Consider the following 27,419-nt stretch of genomic DNA (forward strand, 5'->3'; position numbering starts at 1 on the left):
GCTAAACCACTTCACAACCATGGACATTTCTTGCAAATAATCAATGTTTATAAAGACAAAATGGTGAAGAAGATGGTTCAAGGATATTAATGAGGTTTCTGGATGGTTCAGAGGGAATCAGAGGCAGAACAATAACCAACAGACCACTCTTCATATATTCACGTCTGACATACGTACCCACGTCTGTCAGACTTGAACCCACAACATAGGTCCAGTAAGCCACAGAGTCATAGAGCAGTACAGCATGGATACAGGCCCTTCGGCCCAATGAGTCTGTGCCGACCACGGTGCCCACCCAGCCAGTCCCAATTTCCTGCATTCGGCCCATATCCTTCCAAGCCCCACCCCTCCATGTACCTATCCAAGTGCTTCTTCAATGATTCTGTTGTACCTGCCTCACCCACTTCCTCTGGCAGCTCGTTCCACGTACTCACCTCCCTCTGCGTGAAAAAGTTGCCCCCCCAGGTCCCTTTTAAATCTTTCCCCTCTCACCCTAAACCTCTGCCCCCTAGTTTTGGACTCCCCTAACCTGGGGAAAAGATTGTTCCCGTCCACCTTATCGATGCCTCTCATAATTTTAAACACTTCTACAAGGTCGCCCCTCATTCTCCTACATTCCAAAGCCCGTGTTTTGCTGTCAGTAGTAAACCAGAGGCCTATACCTTCTGTGTAATTATAGGAAAGTGGGGAAAAGAGCCTCGCTGTGCACTGACGGATTTGGTTCTCTCTACGTGAAACACGAGTTTGTTTCTGCATTAAAGGAGAACAACCGCATCACGGTTCACACACTGACACCAAACACGACACACAGAACAAGGCGACAAAGAATAAGGGTGCTCATCTCACACTCCCCACTTCACCCACCCCTCCCTCCCCACCTCACTCACCCCTCCCTCCCCACCAATCCCTCCCTCCCCCACCTCACTCACCCCTCCCTCCCTCACCTCACCCACCCCTCCCCACTCTTCATCCCTCCCTACCTCACTCACTCCTCCCTCCCCGCCGATCCCTCCCTCCCTCACCCCTCCCTCCCCCACCTCTCCCTTACCTCACCCCCTCCCCACAACAAAACCGGACGCACGAATGAATCACATTCAGGCAGGCCGAAAACACAAGACCAAATCCATCAATGCCTCCGTCAGGCCCTGATGTGGGCGAATGTACCAAGGGAAATGGGGGCAAAGTAAGAATGTATTCCGAGGTCACAAAGTGGCCACGATGCATTGAACGTGCGGAATAGTGCGAGACATTTCACCAAGGGAGGTGGTGAGTTGAAGCGATGGCCAAAGGATGAGTTAAGTACCAAACTCCCCACAACTGGCCAACTGCAAACAACTCAGCAGATTGGGATAGCAAACCACAGATCTCTATCAGCAGGGTGAATGTGTACCACACAGCCACTGGATCATGCAAACGACCTTCAATCCTGCTCAGTTCTGGCCGTACTTGTTGGTACCGTGGTGGAAAGTACCCGTTAAATTGTTGACGGGCCTGTTACAAGGAGAACAAAATAACTTTTAGCTGTACTGTCATCCAAACACAGAGCTCACAAAGGCAAACCACGAAAACAGTGCCATGTTCAGCGGTGTAATGTCATTGAAAGAGAACTCACTCTGAAGGTAATGATTCATCGGTTTAGAAAAACACTTCAACTCAACAAATAGCAAAGAACCAATAGCCACAGTTTGGTAAGATGCACCATTTTACCTCTTGTTCTAACTATAATGGTATTAACCAATCCAGTTTACATTCACGCAAGACAGGAACAGGAAAGGCCATTCAGCCCGTCAAGCCTGTACCACATTATGAAGTCATGGCTGATCTGTGATCTTATTCTAACTCTCTGCCTTCATGTGATATGCCTTAATATCTATAATCATCAACAATCTCTCGATCTCAAGTTTAAAACTAACTAACTATTGCTGTTTTATACAGCACAGCAAATAGGGCTTTGGCCCAGCAATTCTACACCCACCATCAAGTACCTACCTTTATACCTGATGCAGGGTTTTGACCTGAAACATCAGCAGTTCCTTTCCCCACAGATGCTGCTCCACCCACCGAGTTCCTCCAGCAGATTGTTTGTTGCTCCACTTGGTCCGTAGCCATCTCCACCTTGGCCACTCAAGAGCCCATCCTGATGCTTAGATGCTTCTTCAATGCTGTGAGAGTCTTCTGCCTTCACCACCTTCTCAAGCAGTGTGTTCCAGACCTCAACCACCCTCTGGGTGAAAAACGTCTTGCTGAGATCCCCTCTAAACTTCTTACACCTCCCCTTAAACCTACACCCTCTGGTCTTAGGCACCTCTGCTATGGGGAAAGTTTCTTACTCCCTATCCTATCTGTGCCTCTGATAATTTTGTAAATCAGGTCCCCCCTCAGCCTCCTTGCAAAAGAGAAAGTTTGTTTGCAGAAGCTTTTCCAAATTTCAGTGTTTTTTTTTAAATTCATTTTTCAGGATCTGGGGATCTTTGACAAGACCGGCATTTATTTGCTGCCAATCTTGACTTTCTCTGGAACCGAGTATCCCGCTAATCCATTTCAGAACAATCACATCACAGGTGCTCTCCAGCTTCCAAACGACTTATGTACAGCCCGTAAATACCAACGAGGGTTTGGGAGACCAGCGGGATGGATCTGCTGGCATCTTCTGCCGGGTGGGAACCTAGTGCGCGGCCGCATTTCCGACTGATGAAGTGTCCAAGTTACTTACGGTTCTCAGGAACAGAATCCTGTCGTAACCTGTGGACGACCTATAGGAGCTACATTATTGGGAAAGCAAATTCCCTCCACTGTAGGGTCTAGCGAAACAGCTGGGGTGGGCAGGCACGGTAGTGTAGCGGTTAGTGTAACGCTTTACAGCGCCAGCGACCTGGGTTCAAATCTGGCCACTGTCTGTAAGGAGTTTGTACGTTCTCCCCGTGTCTGCATGGGTTTCCTCCGGGTGCTCCGGTTTCCTCCCACATTCCAAAGACGTACAGGTTAGGAAGTTGTGGGCATGCTATGTTGGCGCCGGAAACGTGGCGACACTTGTGGGCTGCCCCCAGAACACTCTACGCAAAAGATGCATTTCACTGTGTGTTTCGATGTACATGTGACTAATAAAGATCTTATCTTATCTCATGGCTTTCTGGTCATCGTGATTCATGACTATTTTGTTTTACCAAATTCCAGATCATTGAACAAATTTAAATTCCTCGATTGCCATGGTGGGATTTGAACTGATCTCCAGCTTGTTAGGCCAGGCCGCTGCATCATTAGTCAAGTAACTTAACCACTGCGCCATCACCACACCCCTGACAATTCCATGCTAGTTCTCTGGGATCAGCAGACGTTCAAGGTGTTCAAACTCACCTTGTCCTTAGTAATAGAGGGTTGAGAGCTTCAAGTTCCTAGGAGTGAGCATCACCAATAGCCTGTCCCGGTGAAATCACGTAGATGTCACGGCCAAGAAAGCTCACCAGTGCCTCTACTTCCTCAGGAGGCTAAAGAAATTCAGCATGTTCCCTTTGACACTCGCCAACTTTTATCGATGCACCATAGAAAGCATCCTATCCGGATGCATCAAGGCTTGGTATGGCAACTGCTCTGCCCAGGACCGCAAGAAACTGCAGAGGGTTGTGGACACAGCCCAGCGCATCACTGACACCAGCCTGTGTCTTTACTTCTCGCTGTCTTGGTGTAGCAGCCAGCATAAGCAAAGACCCCACCCGCCTGGGTCTTTCTCTCCCCTCTCCTCTCCCATCAGGTAAAAGATACAGGAGCCTGAGGGCACATACCACCAGGCTCAAGGACAGCTTCTACCCCACTGTGATAAGACTATTGAACGGTTCCCTTATACGATGAGATGGACTCTGACCTCATGATCTACATTGTTGTGACCTTGCACCTTATTGTCTACCTGCACTGCACTTCCTCTGTAGCTGTGACTCTTTACTCTGTATTCTGTTATTGTTTTTACCTGTACTACCTCAATGCACTCTGTACTAACTCAATGTAGCTGCACTGTGTAATGAATTGACCTGTACGATTGGTATGCAAGACAAGTTTTTCACTGTACCTCGGTATAAGTGACAATAATAAACCAATCCCAATAATAGATTTTAATGATTGCTCAACAACAGAAGAGGGGCTAACAGGGTTTGTAAAATCCTGGTTCACCTCTCTTCCCTTTCCAAACAGAGGGAAAGATTTAAAAGGTGCACGGGGGCAACCTCCCCCCCCCCCCCCCACACACACAGAGGATGGGTATATGTAAGGAGGAGGGTACAATTATATTCCTTAGAAGACTTCAGACAGGTACATGGATAGGAAAGGTTTAGAGGGTCATGGGCCAAATACGGGCAAATGGGATTAGTTCAGATAGGCACATTGGTCGGCATGGTTGAGATGGGCCGAAGGGCCTGTGCCTGCACTGTATAACTCAATGAGCAGTGCTCTATGAACAGAGAGGTGCATACTTTTCAAGCAATGCTTCAGAATCATGAGTAGTTGGTTCCTGATCCTGAACAATTATCCACATTGAAGGGCGAGATATTTTGATTTCGTATGAAGTCACTGTTTTCCTGTGCTTAGCAACATTTTGTTTTAAACATGCAATCCATCAAGCAAGGAATCACAGCAGGTGATTTTCACCAGGGAGAGCCCAGTGGCTTCAATGATCAGCCCTGCAGCTCATTAGTCTGCATTCAACAGCTAAGGACCAAAGCCATTTGCTGGCAATCCTCTCAGCTGTTCTGCAACAATTGTCGGCCACAGAGCAAACATTTGAGGCAGTAAACTGACAAGTTTGATCATCTAACTGGTTGCAATCATTGTCAAAAAATGCTCTCTTGAAGGAAAGTAGCTAACACAAGGCTAAGAGAGTAAAATGATAGTGGTCGGATGGAGGCATAAGGAGTCTCAACTTGCTGGACTGTTCCCGACCACACAACCCTAACAATATACGATGTCTTGATGATGTATGGCTTTGTGTGTCTTCTACAAACAACAAACCATACGATCTGACAGGAGACCCCAAAGCTACACACAATCGATAGATTTTTTTAAAAAAAACTGATGTTGGCTGAGGTTGAGGGACAGCCCTCCCACGTTCCAGCCAGTATTAATCCCTCAACAAACATCAATTAAGAAAAAGTCTGGTCACTGCCACGTTACTATTTGTGGAAACTTGCTGTGCACAAGGCGGCAACATTCCGCACAATACAACATTTCCAAAGGGAAGCCAGTAACTGTAAGCCACTTCAAGACATCCTATAAAATCATAGGAACCTATGCCACAGAAGGAAGCCATTCAGCTTATCAACTCTCCCCTGATACAGGTGCTATAAACCTTTTGCAAAATTTTCCAAATTTATGTCCCCTTTTCACTGATAATTATTTTTACTTACTCTCTTCGTCATTCCCAAATTTCAAAGTTTCCTCTTGTTTACGAGGAATGCAGCTCACTTTCTACCGTGGTCTTTAAACACAACAATACCATCTTAATCCCCCAAGCAACACAAAGGCCATCCTCAGTGGTCAGACAATCCTGCTCCACTTGTGTACACTTCTTCCTGTCTGGTTTCAACTCATGAGGGTCTGAAGGTTACGAAAGGCAAATATTTAGGATTAGTACGCTATTCATTCACTGGTAGATACTTCTCAAGTCAACACAAAAAGATATCTGAACAGGAACCCCTGCATTCTTATAGTGGCTTTCAGAATCTCTGGATGATCCAAAGCTCCTCACTATTGAATTTCAGAAAGTGTGGTGGCCAATTTGTGCACAGCAAGCTCCCACTAACAGCAAAGTGATGATGACCAAATAATTGCTGTAATTACTGGTGAAAGAGGAATAAAGGTTAGTCAGGGCACTGGGCCAATTCCCCATGGGATCTTTAACATCCACCCAAGAGAGCAACCAAGGCTTCACGGTTATTGTCTCATTTGAAAGACAGCACCATTGGCAGTGCGGCAGTTCCCCAGTGCTGTGTTGGTGTATTGGTTCCGATTTTTGTGCTCAAGCCTCCAGAGTGAGACTTGAACTCAAGCCTCCAGAGTGAGACTTGAACTCCCAAGCTACTGGCTCGAAGTAAGCACAAGGCAAGATCCGTTATTATTAGCAAATTAAAGGGAACACTGTCATGGACTTTACATGTGACCCATTTGTCTTAAGAGCCCATGGCTCCAAAGAGTTCCAAAGAGACCAAGGGCTTGGGTTTTCCTGCCTGGGTTTCAACATCCAATCTGTACTTTGCTACACAAACTAGCCACACAGTATTACACAGAAACATAGAAAACAGTTGCAGGAGTAGGTCATTCGGCACTAATTCAATGCAAACCCAGCTGATCATCCATCTCAATACCCTCAATGCACTGTGTCCTCAATGCACTGTGTCCTCAATGCACTGTGTAATGAATTGATCTGTACGAACGGTATGCGAGACAAGTTTTTCACTCTACCTCGGTACAAGTGACAATAACAAACCAATACCAATATTCCTGCCCTCCCTCCATATTCTTTGATGCCTTTGTGTCTTAGAAATTTACTGATCTGCTTCCTAAATATATATCCCTGACCTCCACTGTTTTCTATGGTGAGAATTCTTCAGATTCAACATCCTCCAAGTGATGAAGGTTTTCCTCATCTTAAGTCCTAAATCTCTTGCCCTCTAAACTGAGTGTATGACCCACCTTTCTAGAGACCACAGTCAGGAGAAACATCCTCCCTGCAAACTGTCTGTCAATCCTTTTCAGAATTATACAAGTTTCAATTAGTTCCGCTCTCATTCTTTTTAAAAATCATTGAGTACAAACCTAATCAAATGAATCCTTCCTCATATGGCTCTCCTGTCATCCTGGGACTCAGTCTGGTGAGCCTTTGCTGTACTCCCTCCACGGTGACTATGTCCTTTCTTAGATAAGGAGACCAATTCTGCACACTCCAAGTGTGCTCTCACCAAGGCAGTGAACAACTGCATCAACCCATCATTGCTTCTGTGTTCAAGTCCTCTATTACGAAGGCCACCATAGTATTTTCCCCTTTAACTTCTTGCTTCCCTGAATCTGTACTTTCAGTGAGTCAGGTACAAAACCTAAGTCACTCCGCACTTCAACACTTCCCAAACCGTCACTATTTAAACAATGTGTTGCCTTTCTGTTTTCCCTACAAAAGTCAATTAACTTCACATTATTCCTAATCCCACCCAGTTACTGTTGCTGGCAAATGTCAAAGTATTATATTTGGCTCCCTCATCCAAGTCACTGATATATTTTATAAAAAGGTGAGGCGTAAGTGACAATCCCTCTGGAGCCCCACTAATTACCGCCTGCCATCCCCAAAAGGTCCGGTTATTCCCATTCTGTTCCTATTAACCATACCAATACTTTACCCCAAATCAGAATCAGCTTTATTATTATCCCTCCATACCTATGACCCACCCCCCGGTGGATCTGCTCTCCCCTCCTCCCCCGCACCTGCCCATCACTATCTCTTACCTGCATCTACCTATCACCACCCTGTGCCCACCCTGCCTCCCCTCTTTTGTCCACCTATCACTGCTCTGCTTTTTCCTCCTGTATATCACAAGATCACAAGACAAGGGAGCAGAAGCAGGCCATTCAGCCCATCGAGTCTGCTCCAAGGAAAAGGGAAAAAGAAATGGGGAATGGGGAGAAAAAAACTATTCTAATCCCATTTTCCAGCCTTATCCCTATATCCCTTGATACCCTGACTATTTAGATATCTGTCTATCTCCTCCTTGAACACCCCCACTGATCTGGCCTCCACTGCTGTGCGTGGCAAGGAGTTCCACAATTTCACCACCCTCTTGGGTAAAGAAATTTCTCCTCATCTCTGTCTTGAAACTGTACCCTCTAATTCTAAGATTGTGCCCTCTGGTCCTGACTCGCCCACCAAGGGAAACAGCCTAGCCACATCTACTCTATCCTTTCCTGTCAACATTTTAAATGTCGCTACGAGGTCCCCTCTCATCCTTCTGTACTCCAGTGAGTACAGTCAAGAGCCGACAAACGCTCATCATACGTAAGCCCTTTCATTCCCGGAATCATTCTCGTAAATCTCCTCTGAACCCTCTCCAACGTCAGCACATCCTTCCTAAGATGTGGGGCCCAAAAACTGCGCACAGTATTCCAAATGAGGCCTCACTAGTGCCCGTAGAGCCTCATCAACACTTCCTTACTTTTATACACTATACCTCTCGAGATGAATGCCAACATAGCATTCGCTTTCTTAACCACCGATCCAACCTGGTGGTTAACTTTTAAGGTATCTTGTACGAGTACCCCCAAGTCCCTTTGTACTACCGTACTTTCAATCTTCTCTCCTTCTAGATAATAATCTACCCGCTTATTTCTGCTTCCAAAGTGTACAACTGCACATTTCTCAACATTGAATCTCATCTGCCATTTCCTTGCCCATTCTCCTAAACTGTCTAGGTCCCTCTGCATCCTTTCTATTTCCTCTATGCTCCCTATTCCTCCACTTATCTTGGTGTCATCCGCAAACTTAGCCACACAACCATTTATTCCATCATCCAAATCATGGATGTACAAGGTAAAATGGAGCGGCCCCAACACCGACCCCTGCGGCACACCACTAGTAACCGGTAACCAATCAGAACGAGATCCTTTTATTTCCACCCTTTGCTTCCTGCCAACCAGCCAATGCTCCACCCATTTTGCTACCCTACCCATAATTCCATGACCTCTCATCTTATTAATCAGTCTCTTGTGAGGCACCTTATCGAAGGCCTTTTGAAAGTCTAAATACACAACGTCTACCGCCTCTCCCTTATCCACCCTACCTGTGATTTCTTCAAAAAACTCCAATAGGTTGGTCAGACAGGACCTCCCCTTCACAAAACCATGTTGACTAGGTCCAATCTTGCCTTGCGCCTCTAGGTATTCGGTAACCTCCTCCTTGAGGATAGATTCCAATAATTTTCCCACCACTGACGTCAGACTAATAGGTCTGTAATTTCCTTTGTGCTGCCTCCCACCTTTCTTATACAACGGAACTACATTCGCTACCCTCCAGTCCTCCGGAACCATGCCAGAATCTATCGATTCCTGGAAAATAATCGCCAATGCCTCCGCTATCTCTACAGCCACCTCCTTCAGAACCCGGGGATGCACCTCATCCGGTCCGGGAGACTTATCAGTCTTAAGCCCCTTTAGTTTTCCCTAGCACCTTCTCCCTAGTAATCTCAACTGAACTCAGTTCCAATTCGTGAGACTCCTGACTAACCGGCACATTGCTTATGTCCTCCACGGTGAAGACCGATGCAAAATATTCATTCAATTCCCTTGCCATCTCACTATCGTCCATTATAATACCTCCTGCACCGTTATCAATTGGTCCTATGTCAACCCGTGTCTCTCTTTTATTCCTTATGTATTTAAAAAAGCTCTTAGAATCCTTCCGAATGTTGTCCGCCAGCTTCCTTTCATAACTCATCTTTGTTTTCCTAATGACCTTCTTAGTTTCTCTCTGCAGATTTTTAAAAACTTTCCAATCTTCTGTTTTCCCACTAATTTTTGCTACTTTGTACGCCGCCCCTTTTGCTTTTATTTTATCCTTCACCTCCCTCGTTATCCACATCTGTGCCTTTTTTCCATTCAAAACCTTTTTTCTTGGAATATATCTATCCTGCATTTTCCTTATTTCCTGTAGAAATTTCTTCCATTTCTCCTCCGCCGTCCCTCCAGCTAACTTACTCCTCCAATCAATTTGGGCCAACTCTTCTCTCATACCTTTGTAATTTCCCTTATTCCACTGAAATATCGATACACCAGTTATCAGCTTCTCCTTCTCAAACTTGAAACTAAACTCAATCATATTGTGATCACTTGTTCCCAGTGGTTCCTTTACCTTTAGTTCCCTAATCACCTCGGGTTCACTACACAGCACCCAATCCAAAACAGCCGATCCCCTGGTGGGCTCCTCAATAAGTTGCTCCAGAAAAACATCCCTTAGACATTCCACAAACTCACTCTCCTGAGTTCTACCGCCTTGCTGGATTTCCCAGTCCACCTTCATGTTAAAATCCCCCATAATTAACTTCACATTGTCACTCTGGCACGCTTTCTCTGTCTCAATCTGCAACTTATGGTCCACTTCCTGACTGCTGTTAGGGGGCCTATATATGACTGCTTCCCCTTTCCCTATCTTCAGTCCTGAAGCAGGGTCCTGACCCGAAATGTTGACCGTCTGCTTTTCTCCACATGGAGACTGCTGCCTGGCCTGCTGAGTTCCTCCAGCATCATCGTGTTTTTCATTTAGGTTCCAGCATCTGAAGTCCCTTGTTTCTCTCTTATTATTATCACTGACTTAGACGACGTGAAATTTGTCGTTTTGCGGCAGCAGTACAGTGCAAAGACATAAAATTACCATCAATTACAGAAGTAAATAAATAGTGCCAAAACGAAAGGAATAACGAGGTAGTGTTCGTGGACAGTTCAGAAACCTGATGGCGGAGGGGAAGAAGCTATTTCTGAATCGTTGAGTGTGGGTCTTCAGGTTCCTGAGCTTTAATTTTGCATACTCACTTTTTATGAGGAACTTTATCAAAATTCCACCTTGGGAGTCTCCAACCTGGCCTTAACATCGATTTCTCTAACTTCCAGTAACCCCACTCCTTCTTTTTCCTCCCCCTACTCCTTATTCCCGTGGCTCCCTTCCCCTGCCTTGATGACCTGCCCATCTCCTCTCCTCCCCCTCCCCCGTCCTTTATTCCACGGTCCACTGCCCTCTCCTACCGGATTCCTCCTTCTTCAACCCTCAGCCTCTTCTACCTGTCACCTCTCAAGCTTATTACATCTTCTCCCCCTCCCCACCCACTACCTTCCCCCTGTCACCTGGACTCACCTATCACCTGAACTCACCTCTCCCCTGCCTGCGTGTGCTCCTCCCCCTCCCCCCACCTTCTCATTCTGGCTTCTGCCCTCTTCCTTTCCAGTCCTGATGAAGGGTCTCGGCCCGAAACGTCGACTGTTTATTTCCCTCCATAGATGCTGCCTGACCTGCTGAGTTCCTCCAGCACTTTTTGTTTATCAAAAGGTGTTCTGGAAATGCAAGTATTCCTCAGCCACTAGTTTTCCCTTATTTTTTTGCAGTATTTTCCAAGTGCTTTGCTACCTCATCGCTTTATAATAGCCGCTTGCATTTTCCCCACTAATGAAGTTGGTCTAAATAGTCTGTAGTTTCCCATTTTCACAGTCTCTCCTTTATAACAGTGCTTCATATACCACACTCCAGCCTGTAGGAACTGTTCCATAATCTGCAGAATTCTGGGAAGTGACAACCAATGCATCGAGTATTTCCATGACAATCTCCTTTAGTGTTCTAGGACGCACAGTATCAGAACCGGGAGGTTTTTTTGGACTTTCAGTGCCATTAATTTCTCCAGGAACTTAGCGGGTCGGGCAGCATCTATGGAGGAAAAGACAGTCAACGTTTCGGGTTGAGACCCTTCGTCAATAGCGACTGTCCATTTCCCTCCATAGGTGCTGCCTGACCTGTTGAGTTCCTCCAGCATTTTGTGTGTTGCTCCAGATTCCAGCAGCTGCAGTCCCTTGTGTCTCCATTAATTTCTCCAGCACTAATTCCTTACTATTACTAATTTCTTTTGGTTCATTTTCATTAGTTTTTGGCTCCCTAACATTACTGAAAATTTACTTTGGTTCTGTCTTGACAGAAGAGAACAGAAGTATTTGTTTAATTGCTCCAACGCTTCCCTGTTCCCCAGTTCCCCAGTTCCCCACTTCCCCATTATAAGCTCCAACATTTCTAACCTGCAGGGACCTACACTTGACCTTGCTGACGTTTTCTCTCAAGAAGCCTTTACAGTCGACTGTTTTATTCTCCGCAAGTTTACTCTCACACTTTATTTATGCTCTCCTATATAATGCCTTTGTTCTCCTTTGCTAAAATCTAAATTGCTCCCAATCCCCAATAACATCCAATGGGACTGGATGGATTCAAACTCATAAATCTGCAATGCGTTACTTGTAATAAGTCCAAGCACATGCACTTTTTTCTCCTCTTCTGAAATTCAGCTTGATTGACTTGAATGGGAGCATATTTTGGAAGATAAGTACAAAGTGTGTATGCTACGATTCTGTGCATTTGGCACATACAATCAGGGGCACCTAGTTTTTCTCATTGCTTATTCAACGATCATTCTGTCCCTGTGATGCATTGATGCACATCATGATGTTTGTAAGTTAAGAAAAAGTCTGGCTTCTTTTAAGCATTTAGTCTAAGCTCAGCTGAAGGGCAGAATTTAGTCCAGGTTCACTATCACGAAACCAAAGTTTGGAGGTAATGTACGACGCAAAGCCACTCTAATAATGCACATTTCATGCTAGTCATTCAGGGCTAATTTCAACTGCAGCATCTCCATCTGTGGTGAAGAAAATCAAACTGTGCTTGTTATTTCTCTGGGCATAATTGAAAACACTTAGCCAGTGAATATTATCAGATCAACAGATGAGACGGATTTGCCATGGGAATTGGAATACACTTCTCATGTGAAACTTCCAAGTCACACACAATCTTCTTCTCTGTCCAACAGAATGCGTGATCCCGGCATTGAAAACTCACAGCAGTGAGGATTTCACTCTTCACCAAACCTCTCCCATGGTAACTGGAGCAAGAAACTGTACATAATGTAAATCTAAAACACAAATGGAGAATGCAGGAAACCTCAGCAGGTCAGACAGCATCCTTGTAGATAGAAAGGATTCCACACTGGAAGTGCTTTAAACTGCAGAAAGTAGGAGTTGAGAGGAATGTCTGTAACAGGCTATGGACCAAAGTTCTCCAGGGAATAATGATTTTAAAAAATGGTCAGGTGGAGACAGGGAAACAAGTTAAAACAGAAAGGTGCAGCCACACCCAAATGAGATCATACACAAGGTCTTTTTGTCCTTCAAAACTTCTCACAAGAACCAGGGGTGATATTGGGAATTTCACATTCACGGTGCGATGTTCATTTGCAGCAACATTTTCCCTACCTTTGGCGTCCACCGTCTCTTTCATAACTATCTCCACTCTTTCAATGTGATGCTGGTTCCAGATGGGATCCAAGGAATGGTGGTTCTCGTGACGGAACGGTAAGATGTAGGCGATCGCCTGCGAAAATGAGATAATGAATGAAAGCAGTCTTGCACTTATTTTTCTCGCTTCAAACACTTGTACCACATGCTGGTCCTTCTGGTGACTAGGGAACTGTACCTGGTTTTCAATCATGGAATGCTCCGATTGATTCAGAATGTTCGACTGCACTAAAAGTGCAAACTAATATAACCCAGAAGCAAACCAACTCACAATGCTGTACAACACCCCTCCATCCTGCAAAGATACACAGTGAAACCAAAGTCCTACATGCCTTTAAGGAGGGACTAAAAGATACCACTGCAATATTGCAAAGAACACAGGAGTTACCTGCATGTTTGACAATATTTATCCTTCAATGAATATTGTAAAGAAGTTATTCAGTCATTGGTACGCTACTCTTTGTGGGAGCTTGGTGTGCACAGGGTGGATGCTTTGAGAGTGCTTGTCCTGGTAGGAGAGTCTGGGATTAGGGGCACAAGCTAAGGATAAGGAGTTGGTCACTTAAAACTGAGATAAAGGGGATTTCCTTCCCTCACTGGAATTCCACATCCCAGAGCAATGCGGCTACTCTGCCGTTTAGTATGTTCAAGGCTGAGATCATAGGCTGAAGGGCCTGTTCCTGTGCTGTTCTATGTTCCATTAGATCTGGCATGATCTAACTGAATTGCAGCAAAAAAAAATCAAGATGCTGGAGGAAATCAGCGGGTCGGGCAGTATCTGCGCCGGGAAATGGACAGTTGACATTTCGGGTCGAGACCCCTCATCTGGACTGAGAGACAGAGGGGAGATACCTAGTATAAAAAGGTGAAGGGATGGGGGCTGATCAAGAGATGGCAAGCGATAGCTGCTCCACATTCCAGCATCTGCAGTCTCTTGGGTCTTAAGTGAATGGCAGAGAAGGTTAAAGGAACTGAACGGCCGATTCCTGCTTCTATTTCTTATCTCTAAGAGGGCTCATTGGATAACAGTTAAGGGAATCTCATAAACTGGCTTACCCACGTAATTGGGTAACTTGCAGTGGTTGAAGGAGCATTTTCCCCACTCTGGTTTCTAAGACAGTTGTTACTAGAGTCATCGGGTTATAGAGCACGGAACCAGTCCCTTCAGCCCTCTGAGTTCATGCCCACCATCGACATGTGCATTTACACTGAACCCATTCACCGGCACTTAGTCCGCAGCCTGCCGTGCCATGCAGTGCGTTCCTGATTCCAACCATTCTCTGGAGAAACATTTTTCCTTGTTTCTCCTCTAAACCTCTTGTTGCTTATTTTAAACTTATGCCCTCTGGTCTTAGACACCTCTGTCGTGGGGAAAAGTTCCTTACTATCCATCCTTGCAAAATCCCCCCTCAGTCTCCTCTGCTCCAAAGAAAACGAACTTGACTACTCAGTCTCTCCTCATAACTGAAACAGTCCATCCCAGGCCACATCCCTGCCATCAGTACAATTAGTTACCTCTCAAAAAACCCAAGTCAGCCAGTCACGATCTCCCACGTGCTGATTATCCCCAATCAATCCCTGCCTTTCCAAGTGTAGATTAGTCCTGTCACTCAGAATTTCTCCCCCCCCATAATTTCCCTACCAGTGACCCAAAGTCACCCAAGCTGCCATTAAACTTTCAAGTCTGTGGTTTCTGATTAGCTTTCTGTCCCCTGGATTTGCATACCCACAGCATTCCTTCATCCCTATCCTGGAAAAATAATCAGTCAATTGTATTCACAATCAAACCTCAGGACTAAAAGCAATGCAAAAAGGTGACGGCGCATTTCACCAGAGTTAATTTCCCTCCTCAATATCATTGTTCTGTAGAAACACATGAACTTTTAAAACCAGGAAAGACCATCAAAGCCACCCTAAGCACACAATGACTCATCGTCACACTCAACTGACACATCTCTTAATTAAGCCCGTCATGAAATTCATCTCTGCCTCCCTAAATCAATCAAGCAAAGCTCCAGAAGGCCACACTGACAGGCAAACAATCCTGTCTGACTGGAAATTGACTCCTGGCTCTGCCAAGCTGATCGTCACCTACAAACAGAGGAAGCCAAGACCCCGAGGCCCTCAGCTCTAAACTTCAGATTGTGTAATTCCAATCCAATTGTCTCCAGATGCTAATGCTAACCAGACTCAATCTACTCTCTCATGCTTAACAACCTGAGTCACATCCCCTCTCCATCTGCTGTATGCAATTCTTGCAATTTAGATGAAGAGAGAGTTACCTTAAGGATGACGAATCATCTTAATCACCCTCACTTCCTTTCCCAGAGTCTCAATTATCCTGCTTTATTTGCAAGAGGTGATAATGTTCCATGTGTAGATATACTGGAGCTCTGTACAGCCTTAGCACTACACTTTCTATCAAAACCTTGATGGTCCTCCTGAAGTCATCTAAATCCTAAGACTTGGTTTCCCTGTTAACTTCATGAAATCCCTTAATAATACATCAATAATTGCTTTTGGCATATAATCTTTGATATATCATCTTTAGTGGAATTCTTTGTCGAAAATGGTCGGGACCTCTCGATCACAAATGACAAGAAACTGCATTTATCATGCACTGGACCATTTCCCCTGACTTGACTAAAATGAGTCAGGAACCTCTTGAATTTGGTTTCAGTTACTGACTCCCATGCACATTTGCTCCTGGATTCGACAACCATAATGTTTTTATTGATATCTGGTTTCAATACATAATTGGCTTGACGGTAGGAAGCAGAGGGCGACGGTAGATGGTTGTTTTTCGGACTAGGGGCCAGTGACTAATGGTGTGCCACAGATATTGGTGCTGGGACCATCGTTGGTCATTTATATAAACAATTTGGATAAAATTGTACAAGGCATGGTTTGTAAGTCTGCAGGTGACACTAACAGAAGTGATATTGTAGACAGTGAAGAAAGTTATCAAAAATTACAAGGCGATTTTGTTCAGCTTGGTAAGTGCGCTGAGGAATGGCCAATGGCATTCAATCCAGAAAAGTGTGAGGTGTTGCACTTTGGGAAGTCAAACCAGGGTAGGACTTCCACAGTGCTGCAGAACAGAGGGAACTAGGAGTACAAGTACATAGTTCACTGAAAGTGGCGTCACAGGTAGACGGGATGGTAAAGAAGGCGTTTCAGTTGCAGACGTTGATGTGTATTGTGTTCAGTCTTGGTTACTCTGTTATAGGAAAGACGTCATCGAGCTGGAAAGAGTGCAAAGAAGGTTTACAAGATCGTCGCCAGGACTTGAGGGCCTGAGTTACAGGGAAAGGTTGGCCAGGCTAGGACTTTATTCATAGGAGCGTAGGAGATTGAGCAGTGACCTTATAGAGGTTATAACCTTATGAGGGCATAGACAGGGTGAATGCACACAGTCTGTTTCCCAGGGAAAGGAATTGGAATTGGTTTATTATTGTGACAGGTACCGAGGTACAGTGAAAAACTTGTCTCGCATAACGTTCCTACAGATCAATTCATTACACAGTGCATTGAGGTAGTACAAGGCAAAACAATAACAGAATGCAGAATAAAGTGTCACAGCTACTGAAAAAGTGCAGCGCAGGTAGACAATAAGGTGCAAGGTTCATAATAAGGTAGGTTGTGAGGTCAAGAGTCCATCTTATCATACTGGGGAACCGTTCAATCGTCTTATAACGGCGGGATAGAGGCTGTCCTTGAGCCTGGTGGTACGTGCTTTCAGGCTTTTGTATCTTTGGCCTGATGGGAAAGGCGAAAAGAGAGAATGTCCGGGGTAAGTGGGGTCTTTGATTATGTTGGCTGCTTTACCGAGGCAACGAGAAGTATAGACAGAGTCCGTGGAGGTAATCAAAAACTAGAGGGCACAGGTTTAAGGTGAAAGGGGAGAGATTGAATAGGTACCTGAGGGGCAACTTTTACACGCAGAGGGTGGTGGGTATATGGAACGAGCTGCCAGGGGAAGTGGTTGAGGCAGGTACGATAACAACATTTAAAAGACACTTGGACAGGTACATAGATCGGGAAGGTTTAGGGGGATATGGGCCAAACGCAGGAAAATGGGACTAGCTTGGATGGGGATCTTAGTCACATGGACGAATTGGGCCTGTTTCCTTGTTCTGTGACAATAATCAATGAAAATTGTACGTTTATGCCAATAAGGTTAAAATTTGTCTTGTTATTGTAGTAAATTGACAGCCGAGAAACCTGCTGGATAAAAAAGACAATGGGTAAGTTTTATGAGGGAAAGTGAGAGGAGGCTTCTGTGCAGCACAAACGCTGGTGCAGACTGGGTGGGCTAAACGGCCTGTTTCTCTGCTGTGTATTACTGGACACACATTGGGTCAGCTCTGCATCCAGGAAAGGTGGGTGGGGAGTGTGGGCAGCGGGCCAGGTTCAGAACAATCCAGACCCACTCTTGCAGTTCCAGTGGGAACAAAATATAGTCATCTCCGATAATCCGAGATGCTCAGGACTTTGGTAGTGTTGTACCAGCAGCTTTTCCAGATGATTGGATGTTATTCCAATTAACGATCCAACACTCTTTTAGCTTTTTATTTTAAGAAACAGCAGTATGATAAATTTTCCAGTAAACCAGCGGAGTTACTGGGGAGGGCAGGAGCTGGGGTCCAGGTGAGGTTCAACACAGCGTGCCACTGGGGTTCTGGTGTGAGAACGGGGGTCCCGGTGAGTTACAGGGGACCCGGTGCGTTACAGGGGAGCGTGGAACAGGGGTCCCGGTCAGTTACAGGGGAGTGTAGAACGGGGGTCCCGGTCAGTTACAGGTGAGTGTGGAATGGGGGTCCCGGTGAGTTACAGGGTGTGTGGAACGGGGGTCCCGGTCAGTTACAGGGTGTGTGGAACGGGGGTCCCGGTCAGTTACAGGGGAACACAGGACCCCAAACCCCAGTGAGTTTCAGCAGAACATGGGAACCAGGGTCCTGTCAAGTTTCAGGGGAGTGCAGAACTGTGGTCACAGTGAGTTTGCAGTGAACAGACGGATTGTGGTTCCCGTGTGTCAGAGGGAGCACAGGAACCAGATCACTGCGATCCAGATACCAAACCATAGGGACTACTGAACAAGTGGAGAGCTGATTATCAGAGTTATGATATTGTTACTGCTACCGTCATATGAATGCAAGGTGTCCACGGACAGGAACTGAATGTTCAGGAGTATTTAGGAAGGACAGACTAAATGGGAGGGTTCTCAGGGAAGAAATCAATGCAATGGTGAGGATGAACGTTGGCTCAGAAAACCACGATGTGGAATCTGTCTGGGTGAAGCTAAAGGACAGGAAACATTGGTGAGAGTTGTCTTCAGGCTCCAAACCATAGTGGTGATGTAAGAAAAGGACCTAAACAGGGAGTAAGAGGTACATACAAGGAGGTTACCACTGTAACTGTGGGTGACTTTAATCTACATATAGAGACACAAGAGACTGCAGACGCTGGAATCTGGAGCAACAAACAATCTGTTGGAAAACCAGTGGGTCGAGCAGCATTGGTTGCGGGGGTGGGGGGGGGGGAAGGAATTTCGGGACTGATACAGGGTTTTGACCCGAAACGTTGACAATTCCTTTTCCTCCGCAGATGCTGCTCGACCCACTGAGTTCTTTCAGCAGATTGTTTGTTAATCCACATCTAGATTAGTCCAGCCAAATTAGCAACAGTATTGTAGAGGAAGAATTCTTGGAGTGTTTACATGACAGTTTTGTTAGACTGATATGTCAAGGAACTGACTCGAGAACGGGCTAGAGTGGGGATTGTGCAATGAGAAAGGAACAATTAACGATCTTGTGAGTGGTCCCTTATGAAAGAGCAACCATAAGGCAATAGAATTCTTCATTAAGATGAAGAGTAAGGCTGAAGAATCAGAAACATGAGTCCTGAAGAACAAAGGAAACTCTGAGAACATGAAGCATGAACTAGCTACAATGGTTGAGGAACTTCACGAATTGGCATCAGATTCTCATCAAAATACTCAGTTTATTCAGGGATAAACACACCATCCTCCATGGATCTGACCCATTATCCCACTCCAAGGTAGTTCACACCTAACTCCCAACTGAGGTATCAGACCCAAAGCAAAATATCATAGATGCCAATCCAAAATAATAAAGAAAATGCTGGTAATCTTCCGCAGATCAGGGAGTAACAACGGAGAGAGAAACAGGGATAATGTTTCAAGTCAGCTAGCTTTTAAGGAAAGAAGTGCTGGCCCTGGAAAGAGTCCAGAGGAGATTCAAAAGAATGATCCCCAGAATGAAAGGCTTAACATATGAGGAGCGTTTGATGTACTCAATGGAGTTCAGAAAGGGGGGAGGGGGTAAATCTCATTGAAACCTACCAGATACTGAAAGGCCTGGATAGAGTGGATGTGGAGAGGATGTTTCCCATCAGCAGGAGAGTCTGGGATCTGAGGTCACAGCCTCAGAATAAAGGGACGTCCCTTTAGAACTGGGATGAGGAGGAATTTCTTCAGCCAGAGGGTGGTGAATCACTGGATTTTGTTGCCACAGACAGCTGTGGAGGCCAAATCACTGGGTGTATTTAAAGCAGAGATTAATAGGTTCTTGATTGGTAAGGGGATTAAGGATTACAGGGAGAAGGCAGGAGAATGGGGTTAAAAAAATCAGCCATGATTGAATAGTGGAGCAGACTCAATGGGCCGAATGGCCTAATTCTGCTCCTATACCTTATAGTCTTCCATCAGATCCAACTAGGTTGGTTGACTTGAGCCAATTAAGGTGGCGCAATATACATAGGCCCTGCCAACATCGACATCCAGAGGTTGAATAATGATGCGACAATATTTCATCTCACTTCACTCATGGAGTTTCACAAGTCTACAGATGATTCATTTAACAGGCAGACAACTTTGAAAAGTAGCCACATTATGAATTCAGTGAGTGAGATTCACAGTACACTTCTGGGAGACACCACACTCACCTGCTTGCCGAGATAGTGGTCAATTCTATACATCTCCTCCTCACGCAGGAACTTCTGCAGCTCCTCAGCTAACCGCTGGGCTGAATCGAGGTCGTGTCCGAAGGGCTTTTCTAGAACGACACGCAGCCAGGAACCTTTCTTCGGTCGGCAGGTGGCATTGACTTTAGTTGCTATGCCAACGTAGGCAAAGGCAGGGACGCTGAGATAAAACAGGCGGCCTTCTTCCTCAAGGCCTTCTTGAGTGAGCAACTCCTCAATCTTCTTGTTGAGATTGGAATAGTCTTCCATGGTGTCCAATTGACGATACTGAGACAACTTTATAAACTGGTCCTTCAGCATGACACACTTGACAGAAGGCACATTTGGCAAGCAAGACAGGCCTTTGAGTATCTCGTACATTACTGGCGAGCCCTCCGCAGAAGGGAGTCGAGTGCCACCATAAAAACTGAAGCTGTGCAGGCCACTGTCGACCTGCTCCGTGTACATCTGAAATAAACCTTGCCAGAGGTACTTTTTAGCCAGGTCTCCTGTTGACCCGACTAAGACAACAGAGACGTGGGTCCTGCATTCCGCAGTGAAAATCTGCAGCATTCCTCCGAGGAACAGCCCATAAAGAGCTCGTCTCAGGGTCATTGCTGCACTGAGGCAGATTTCTCCAGGTACCTTCAAAGGAAAAGATGCAAAAATTTGAGATTCCGCATCAATCTACATTTTATAAGATAAGATCTCTTTATCAGTCACGTGTACATCGAAACACACAGTGAGATGCACCTTTTGCGTAGAGTGTTCTGGGGGCAGCCCGCAAGTGTCGCCACGCTTCCGGCGCCGACATAGCACGCCCACAACTTCCTAACCCGTACGTCTTTGGAATGTGGGAGGAAACCCACGCAGACACGGGGAGAACGTACAAACTCCTCTACCATCCTTCACAACTGATAATTACAGAGGGCATGCACTTAAGGTGAGGGGGGTAGGTTCAGAACAGACGTGAGGGGTACGTTTTTTACTGAGAAAGTGGTGGATGCCTGGAATGTGTTTCCTGATAGGGTGGTGGAGGCAAATTCATTGGGGGCTTTTTAAGAGGGGCTTGGATGAACAAATGAACGAGAGGGATATTGGCATTCTGTAGGTAGGAGGGAATAGATATTTCGACACAACATTGTGGGCAAAAAGGGCCTGTTCTGCGCTGTACTGTTCTATGTTCTATGTTTATGTTCCAGAACACAGAACACGACAGCACAGCACAGGCCCTTTGGCCCACAGTGTTGTGCCGACATTTTATCCTGCTCTATCTAACCCTTCCCTCCCACATAAATCCCCATTCCTCTATTGAAAATTGAAATGTAATTGAAAAGTAAATGTCATTCAAATGCAAGTCAAGTTTATTGTCATGTGCACAGGTACAGTGGGGTACAAGTACAATGAAAAACTTGCTTGCAGCAGCATCATAGGCATGTAGGAGAGAGAAAGAGCTACATTTCTACAGTACCTCTCACATCCCTTTTCATAATCTAGCAATGTATTTTCAAGTGTAGGAATCACTGGCACTTATTTCCACAGAGAAGACACCCACACGTTACACTGACCTGACAATCTGATGGTGCAACTGTCAAACTTCACCCCTGGGCTGATGCACTCAGCTTTAAAATTGCATCTGAGCCTCAGCATTTCTGACAGTGTGACATGTACCCAGGACTGTGCTGGAGTGTCAGGCTAAACTCCCTTGCTCAAGTACCGTCTTTTATGTCTAGAAATTAGATGGGTTCACACTTCACAGTCATAGAGTCAGAGGGAGATGTAGTAAGGGAACGGGTGAGTCTACACTGACCATCAATGACCCATTTACACTAATCCTACATTTTTTATTCTCCCCACAATCCCATCAACTCCCCCCAGACTCTACCACTCACCTGCACACAAGGGGCGATTCACAGCGGCCAACTGACCTGCCAACCCGCACGCCTTTGGGATGTGGGGGGAAACCGGAGCACCTGGGGGAAACCCGAGCGGTCACAGGGAGGACATGTGAACTCCACACAGACAGCGCCGGCGGCTGGGATTGAACCCGGGTCTCCGGCGCAGTGAGGCAGTGGCTCTACCAGCTGCGCCACTGTCCAAATAACTGACATGGGGCACGATTTCAAAATGGAAGACTGGGAAGAATTGGACACAATAGTTCTTTGTAGGAGGGGGGGTTGATGAGAATAAAACCTATTTATCAACAGTGGTTACCTAGCACTGAGCTGGGAACCCCCGATTAAATTATTAAAACACACCATGCACTTACATTGCACTTATCAGCTGTACATTAATGATCACCTTAAGCAAAAAGCTATGGAAACCTATCCCATCCATATGCTGATGGAAGCAGATTTGCAGCTTGACACATTGCGGGAGCTCATGCTATATAATCCAAATTCAGCTGACGAGGTGGAACTCGAGATGATAACTTATAACCCAGCCCCAGGCTTATACAGTGAGTAAATTACGAAGGTAGAACTTTAATGAAGGGATTAAAATGAAGGAATTAAAATTTTTCCCAGGGTAGAAATGTCTAACACTAGAGGATATGCATTTAAGGTGAAAGGGGTAAGTTCAAAGGACATGTGCGGGGCAAGTTTTTTTTACACAGAGAGTGGTGGGTGCCTGGAGTGCGCTGCCAGGGGTGGTGGTGGAGGCAGATATGATAGTCTTATGAGGATAGGTTGAGTGAGCTGGGGCTTTTCTCTTTGGAGAGGAGGAGGATGAGAGGTGACTTGATCGAGGTGTACAAGATGATTAGAGGCATAGATTGAGTGGACAGTCAGAGACTTTTTCCCAGGGTGAAAATGGCTGACACCAGGGGACATGATTTTAAGGTGATTGGAGTAAGGTATAAGGGGGATGTCAGGGGTAAGTTTTTTTACACAGAGAGTGGTGGGTGCGTGGAACACACTGCCGGCAGAGGTTGTGAGGGCAGATACATTAGGGACATTTAAGAGACTCTTAGGTAGACACATGAATGATAGAGAAATGGAGGGCTGTGTGGGAGGGAAGGGTTAGATTGATCTTAGAGCAGGATAAAATGTCGGCACAACATTATGGGCCAAAAGGACTGTACTGTGCTGTAATGTTCTATGATAGTGGTGGAAGCAGATACGACAGTGGTGTTTAAGAGGCTTTTAGATCTTGGTACAAGTGACAATAATAAATCAATACCAATAAACACACGAATATGCAGGGATTGGAGGGATATGGATCAAGTGCAGGCAGAAAGGATTTAATTTAATTCGGCATCATGTTTGACACAGACATTGTGGGCCGAAGGGCCTGCTCCTGTGCTATAGTGTTCTATGCTTTAAGAAAAATACAGTTCAGTGAACAGATCTTATCTTGTTAAAAAGAGTGGAAAAAAAATCCCCTGCTTTGTTTGGACGTTAGAAATGTCACTAATGGAGGAAAAATTGAGGAAGCATTGGGAATGATGTGTGGGAAAGCAGTGGCCGGATAGTGTGGCCGTAGTGGTGACGTAGCCCAGCTGCTGAACAGCAGCTCTGGTCTGTCCCCCATCACAACACGTTCAGTGAAAAGGCAGGTCACAGCACCACCAGCAGGAGGGATGGTTTCTCACTCCTGCTGCAGCCAATCTGCCGAGGTACTGCCCCTGGGTCATTTGTCACTGCTCTATCCATCCCACCTCAGTGCCTTTCTTCGTCTCCCTGTCCCCGTTGGGTGGCAGCTCGGTGTAGCGTGTCAGGGAAAGGCGGCTTTGACACTGCCAGCTGGCCACAGCACAGAAAATGTGCACACACAGGGGACCGCAGACACTGGAATCTGGAGCGACGAACAAAACGCTGGAGGAACTCAGCGGGTCGGGCAGCACCTACTGAGGGAATTGGACAGTCGAAGCGTCGGCTGCCCATCTCCCCTCCACGGGCGCTGACTGACCTGCTGAATTCTTCCAGCATTTTGTATGTTGCACGGAAAACGTGGCCTGCAGTGGCTCCCCTTCCGTCGCTCCCCGCATGTCACCCACTACCCTCTCCCTACGCCACCCCATTCCCTCTTCGTCTTCCCGACAACCGTCTCTTCCTCTTTGGATCGCCCACCTGACCCATGCACCCTTTCCCTCCCTCACCAATTACTTCAGTTAACCCTTTATCTATTCCCCATCCCACGTCTCCAAGTATTTATCTGTTAATCTCCACGTCCTTCTCCCTCACTCACTTGTTATGGGTGGGACAGGTGGTCTCTACTTCCTACAAGTCAAGACTTCAGTTGAAGTAATAAATCAAAATCATAACCTTAATCCAATGTCCTATTTTGAAAAACTACTCATCACCAGCCACACTTTTACAGCCTCAGCAGTTGTTCAACACCATGATAATATTCAATGTGTAAAACTACCATTAGGATTTCATATACAGAGCTAAAAACTCAACATAAGAAAACAGGAGCAGGAGGAGGCCACTCGGTCCCTCTTGCCTGCCCCACCATTCACTGTGATCATGGCCGATCTGCCCCAGGCCTCGGCTCCTCTTCTGGGCCAGTTGAGGCCACGCACGTGGACGAGGTGGTAAAGAAGGCGTATGGCACGCTTGCCTTCAGTGGTAGGGGGGCTGAGTATAAGGGTAAGGATGTCATGCTGCAGCAAGGTGTATAAGAGGTTCACCAGGATGCTGCCTGGATTAGAGAGCATGAGCCATAAGGAAAGGTTGGACAAACTTGGGCTGTTTTCTCTGGAGCGGTATTGGTATTGGTTTATTATTGTCACTTGTACCGAGGTACAGTGAAAAAATTGTCTTGCAAACTGATCGTACAGGTCAATTCATTACACGGTGCAGTTACACTGAGATGGTACACAGCACATTGATGTAGTACAGGTAAAAACAATAACAGTACAGAGTAAAGTGTCACAGCTACAGAGAAAGTGCAGTGCAATAAGGTGCAAGGTCACAACAAGGTAGATCGTGGGGTCATAGTCCATCTCATCGTATAAGGGAGCCGTTCAATAGTCTTATTGAGGCTGAGGGGAGAGCTGATAGAAGTTTATAAAAATATGAGAGGCATAGATAGGGTAGACAGTCAGAATCTGTTCCGCAGGGTAGAGATGTCAAACATCAGAGGACACGCTTTGAAGGGTTGGGGGAGGGAAGTATAAAGGTGACACGAGAGGCAAGATTTTTTTTAAACACGGAGAGTGGTGGGTGTCTGGAATGGGTTACCAAGGGTGGTAGTGGAAGCAGGCAGTTTGGTGGAGTTTAAGAGGCCTTTAGGTAGCCACGTGAAGGGAAGGGAGGGATGTGGATGATACACAGGAGGAGGACATTTAGTAGAAATTGGCATCAAGATCGGCACAACATCGTGGGCCGAATGGCCTGTCTGGTGCTGGACTGTTCTATGTTTTATGTTGCAGTTCCCCACAGCCCTCAATTCCCCAATCTTTCAAAAATTATCTACCTTCTCCTTAAATACCCCCAATGACCTGGTCTCCACAACCCTCTGAGATACAAAACTCCACCACCCTCTTGACAAGTTTCTACACACCTCAGTTTTAAACAACCACCTCTCAATGTTGGATATTTCAGTAAATTGCAATAATCCAGCACATTTGGGACATTTGTAATAAATTTTCTACTGAACCCAGTAAGATATAGATGTTTGGATATTTATTTATTAGTCACATGTACATCAAAACACACAGTGAAATGCATCTTTTGCATAGTGTTCTGGGGGCAGCCCGCAAGTGTCGCCACACTTCCGTCGCCAACATAGCATGCCCACAACTTCCTAACCCGTACGCCTTCGGAATGTGGGAGGAAACCGGAGCATCCGGAGGAAACCCACACAGACACGGGGAGAACGTACAAACAGCAGTGGGAATTGAACCCGGGTCGCTGGCACTGTAATATCATCACGCCGACCGCCACACTCGTGTGGGAATCCCAGGTCCCAGCAAGTATCTGAGGAAAGCAGGAGACGTCACCCTTGAGTCAGATGGCAAACTACTAGCATTTCTAAATAGTTGCATTATCAGAGATTTACTGCAGTAGGTAACCAAATGCATAATCCCAATTTGTGGACAGCAAGCTCCCACATGTGAATGTGATCAGAAAGATCTGTTTAAATGATGTTGGTTTAGGGATCAAGAGTGGCCTGGGATGACACACATCTTTGAACTAGCACCATAGGATTTTTTTTATACATCAGAGAATATAGCACAAGATAGGGATGTCCAATTTTGGCCTGACAAACCCAACCTCGTGTGTTAACTGTTGATCAGTGGGTGGGAATCTTGCCTTTGAGCTTTGAGTCAGAGGTTGTGCATGACAGCCAGAGCAGTACTGAGGGAGTCTCTCACGCAGAGCATTAAACCAAGGCCTTGCCTAGACTCTCAGCCGGATGTATAAAAAAATTCCATGGCGTTAGTTCAAAGACGTGTGTCATCCCAGGCCACTCTTGATCCCTAAACCAACATCATTTAAACAAATCTTTTTGATCACGTTCACATGTGGGAGCTTGCTGTGCACAAATTGGTTGTCACATTTCCTATGCTATAATGGTGAAAACAGCCCAAAAGTGACCCCTCAGCAATAAGATGCTTTGGGACATGGCAGGAGCATAAATGCAGATCCAATTTTAGCTTTATCAAAAATTGGGCTGTACAGTTCTGCTCCCACATTCCTCCCCTCTGGTTTATCCTGTTAAGACGTTGGAGATAAGACGTAAGAGGCATAGATCGAGTGGACAGTCAGAGACTTTTTCTCAGTGCAACAATGGCTAACACTAGGGGACATAATTTTAAGGTGATTGGAGGAAGGTGTAAGGGGGATGTCAGGGGTAAGTTTTTTTTTACACAGAGAGTGGTGGGTGTGTGGAACGCACTGCCGACAGAGGTTGTGGGGACAGATACATTAGGGACATTTAAGAGACTCTTAGATAGACACATGAATGATAGAAAAATAGGGGGCTATGTGGGAGGTAAGGGTTAGATAGATCTTAGAGCAGGATAAAATGTCGGCACAACATTGTGGGCCGAAGGGCCTGTACTGTGCTGCAGCGTTCTATGTTCTATTTGAATCAGCTGTTTTGCAGTGGTAGAATAATCCAAACCAGAAGAGTCAAGAACTTGATGAGCAACTGACAGCACTGCTGAAATCCCAGCAGATTAAACAACTTCAAAGCTGATCATTCCCTCTTCTCCTCTCTCCCATCGGGCAATAGGTACAAAAAGCTTGAAACCACCAGACTCATGGACAGCTTCTATCCCGCTGTTATCAGACCCTTGAACAGACCTCTTACACGCTGAAGATGAACTCTTGATCTCCCAATCTACCTCAGGCAGGCATGGTAGTGCAGCGGTTAGCGTAACGCTGTTACAGCGCCAGTGACCCGGGTTCGAATCCGGCTGC

At 45.8% G+C, this 27,419-nt stretch overlaps 1 protein-coding gene across 1 annotated transcript in view; it reads right to left on the reverse strand.

Moving 5' to 3' along the window:
- h6pd (hexose-6-phosphate dehydrogenase (glucose 1-dehydrogenase)) overlaps positions 1–27,419 on the reverse strand; it is a 67,051-nt gene that overhangs the window by 28,172 nt on the left and 11,460 nt on the right. The window contains 2 exon segments of the mRNA XM_052039377.1: positions 13,021–13,138; positions 20,029–20,691. Coding sequence (XP_051895337.1) covers positions 13,021–13,138; positions 20,029–20,661 — 751 coding nt within the window. The 5' untranslated portion in view covers positions 20,662–20,691.

This window comes from Pristis pectinata, chromosome 26 (genome assembly GCF_009764475.1).
Source record: "Pristis pectinata isolate sPriPec2 chromosome 26, sPriPec2.1.pri, whole genome shotgun sequence".
Taxonomy (NCBI): Eukaryota; Metazoa; Chordata; class Chondrichthyes; order Rhinopristiformes; family Pristidae; genus Pristis; species Pristis pectinata.